General features: G+C 53.5%; 1 protein-coding gene across 1 annotated transcript in view; it reads left to right on the forward strand.

Annotated features, from left to right (window-relative positions):
• Positions 1–55: 55 nt before the first annotated feature.
• EAH_00039820 (CAM kinase, CDPK family, putative) overlaps positions 56–3180 on the forward strand; it is a gene marked incomplete at both ends in the record, with an annotated part of 6675 nt that continues 3550 nt past the window's right edge. Inside the window, 5 exons of the mRNA XM_013395318.1 lie at positions 56–667; positions 831–983; positions 1214–1390; positions 1907–2114; positions 2641–3081. Of these exons, the coding sequence (XP_013250772.1) occupies positions 56–667; positions 831–983; positions 1214–1390; positions 1907–2114; positions 2641–3081 (1591 nt within the window). The remainder of the gene's footprint in view (positions 668–830; positions 984–1213; positions 1391–1906; positions 2115–2640; positions 3082–3180) is intronic.

Genomic DNA, 3180 nt, shown 5'->3' on the forward strand with positions numbered 1-3180 from the left:
AGCAGCAGGAGCAGCAGGAGCAGCAGCAGGCGGTCGGCCTCTGGTGAGCGAAGAGATGGCATCACAAATAGCAGGGCAGATGCTGTGTGCACTGCGTTATTTACACAGCAGGGAAATAGCACACTGCGACATAAAACTCGAGAACATTCTGCTGGCAGCGGAATTAGATGACTCCGAAGCGACAGGAGATGGCGCGAGCAGCGAGGAAGAAGAAGCAGCGCTCATGCAGCAGCAAGAGCTGGAGCTGCAACAGCAGCAGCTACTGCAGCAGGAACAGGAAAGAAACACCTGCGCAAACAGTAGGGCGCGCCCTAGCCTGCGGCGACAAACTGGCCACAACAGCAGCAGCAGCATCAACAGCAGCAGCAGCTTGAATGCTTTGTCGGTGGTACCGATGGTGCTGCGAAAGCGGCGCGGCTTAGGAGGCGGAGATGGCGAGCGCAGTGAACCCATAGGTAGAGACAAGGAGACAGACAAAACAAGAGAGAGAGACAGAGGCAAAGCGATAGACAGGAGCAGCAGGAACTTGTCGCTACCTGTTGCCAGAGACAGTCCCAGCGATTCCACGCATTCTCTTGTCGGCAAATTTCGAAGGAAAAATATTACTGTAAAACTCGCAGACTTTGGACTTGCAAAGAAGATCGTACGAGGCAGGCCGAGACAGAAGGTAAGGCTTGTGATCTGCGCTGGGCTTTCTGTCTCTCCTCACCTGTCATCTTTGGCCATCTTGTTTTTTCCTCTCACTCTCTCTACCTCTGGTTCTATGCCTCCGTCGGTGGCTATATTGTGCTTCTGTCTTTCCTTCGTTGTATTTGTCTCTTTCGCTGCAGCTGGAGGTTGGTGGTGGTGCTTTTTTTCGGCTGTGTTTGTCTCGTTCTCCTCTTTTTTTCTGTGATGTCTTCGTTTCTGCATTTCTTTCTGTAGCTTTGCTGTCATTTCTCTTCTCCGGTTCTTCTGTCTGTGTCCTCTGCGGCCATATTCGTGTACGCCTTCCGCTGTGGTTTATGCTTGTCTGCCTGCCCGCTGGGAACAGGAAGACAGAGGGTCATTCAGGGTTTGTCGTGAGAGACTTGCCTTGATTTTCTGTTCTGTTGGGCCGTCCAACTCTGCTGCTGTGGGGCCTTTGCAGCTTTCCTTTTTTGCCAACGGTTCTCTGCTGCGTGTGGTGTTCCATAGTATGGCTGGCTTCTGATTATGTTGGCGGGTGTCGCAGGTGTGCCCCAGCTTGTGTGTAGAAGGCACGCTGTACTACCGCTCCCCCTGGCAGATTCTGCACGGGGTGGAGGGGGACGAGCGCAGCGACTTGTGGGCGTTGGGCGTCGCTCTTTTTATTCTTTTTTCGGGCTATCCGCCTTTCAACGGTGACGACAAAGCGTCCATCGATCGAGCCGTAAGTAATTCCAAAATGAAGTTTCATTTGGACTTGAGAACATACGAAACAGAGGGCAGTGGCTCTCTGCTTGTTTGTCCACTAGAATGCATCATCCAGCTTGAAACCCTAGGCGTTAAATTCCACAGAAGCACAACAAGCGCAGCAGACCTGACTGTGACGGGGTTAACCGCACAGGTTTCAAGGGTTGCGGTGGCAGCAGACTTCTGTACAGTCGGCTGCCTGTACTGTACGTGCATGCACAGGAATGCACACAATCCACCGGAGAAACACAGGGGGAGACAAACACGCAGACGAAAATCACGTTCATGGACTAGCAGCCAGACATCCCAGTACTCACTTTTATTTTTGACAAGGCCCATGAATGGGTGCAGCTTTTGCATGCATGCATGCATACGTATCGTGCGACGTTATACATAAATATAGCCATTCGACAAAAACAAACGTTCTAGTACTACACATGAAATGCATTATCTTGAATACCTTCGAGGAGTGCCCCATTCGGCTTCTGCGCAGATTACAGACACACCGGTCTCCTTCAACGGGGGCGTTTGGCCCAGTCTGTCTCTGCCCTGTTTGGGCTTCTTGAGGGCCCTCCTTTACAACCCTCTGCTGCCGCTGCATCTCAGGGGGCCTCCGCCTCCTCCCCCGTACGGACAGCCTACCGCAGAACGCATGCTCAAACACCCCTGGCTGCAGCAATGCTTTCGAGAAGAGAGACGCCGTGAGACAGCAGTGGCCGCAACAAAGCCAACTGTCACATGTTGCATACGGCAGTTGGTGCTGCTGGGGCTGGCGTTTGTTCTTTCTCTTTGTCCAGCTGATTTTGCTGTCACGCGCGGTGCCTGTGGTGTGCAGTCCCCATCCTGCCTCCCCCCATCTGTCTCCCGTTCGTGTCTCCGTCTTTGCCTTTTTGCTTGTTTCTCATCTGCTGCCTGCATTTCCAAATATGGTTGCCTTTTGCCGTCCTCCAAATTCCACCCGGCTGGGCAGCCTCAGCGTGTGTTCGTGTTTGCTTGCACATTTTCCTACCGTTGTGATGCTTTCGTTCATCTACGTTGCTGCCTCCGTCTCTTCGCTTGTTTTGCGTTTGTGGTAGTCCTCTCTCCTCTGCGTGTCCCACTTGTGCGGGTTTCTGTCTCTCTTCAGTATTTGTGTTTGTACTTGGAGATCTGTAGTTGTATCTGCTTTGTATGTGCATTTGCGTTTTAGTTGTATTTGTACTTGCCACTACTTTTGTTTGCGTTTAGGTCTGATGCGTGCGGTGTCTGCTCCATCAATGAACTTCCTGGACGATCCGTCTCCTACTTCCGTCACATCTTCAGGTGGCGATTCCTCTCCTTTTTCCGCCTCTCGCATTTCTCTCTTGTCTCCTTCTGTCAGCTGCAGCAGCTTGCAGCATGCGAGGAAAGCCCCGTCGGATCCGGCTGTGCAGACAAGCTGGCTGTCTTTCAAGCCGCAGGACAGCGCAAGGGGACTGCAGGAGACTGTGGCTAGGGCTGCGTCGGATCCTCCGCTGCTGCAGCACTTCCGGCAGACGCATTCGGCTCCAGCAGCAGCGGCGGCAACAGCAACGGGCAGACGAGGGAGCGTCTCCTGCTGCAGCTGCTGCAGCGCGTGGAGGTGCCCCTTCGGATGTGCTGCTTTCCCCAAACAGCAGAAGGAACAGAACAAACTGAGAATATGCTGGGGTAGGGCTCCTCTTGTTGCAGGAGATGAGCTGCTACTGCCACAACAGCGGCAGGATCAGCAGCAGCAGCAGAAACGGGCGAGGGCGCCGGGTTCTGAGG

This window comes from Eimeria acervulina, genomic scaffold, assembly GCF_000499425.1.
Source record: "Eimeria acervulina Houghton genomic scaffold, Eah_scaff474, whole genome shotgun sequence".
NCBI classification, from domain to species: Eukaryota; Apicomplexa; class Conoidasida; order Eucoccidiorida; family Eimeriidae; genus Eimeria; species Eimeria acervulina.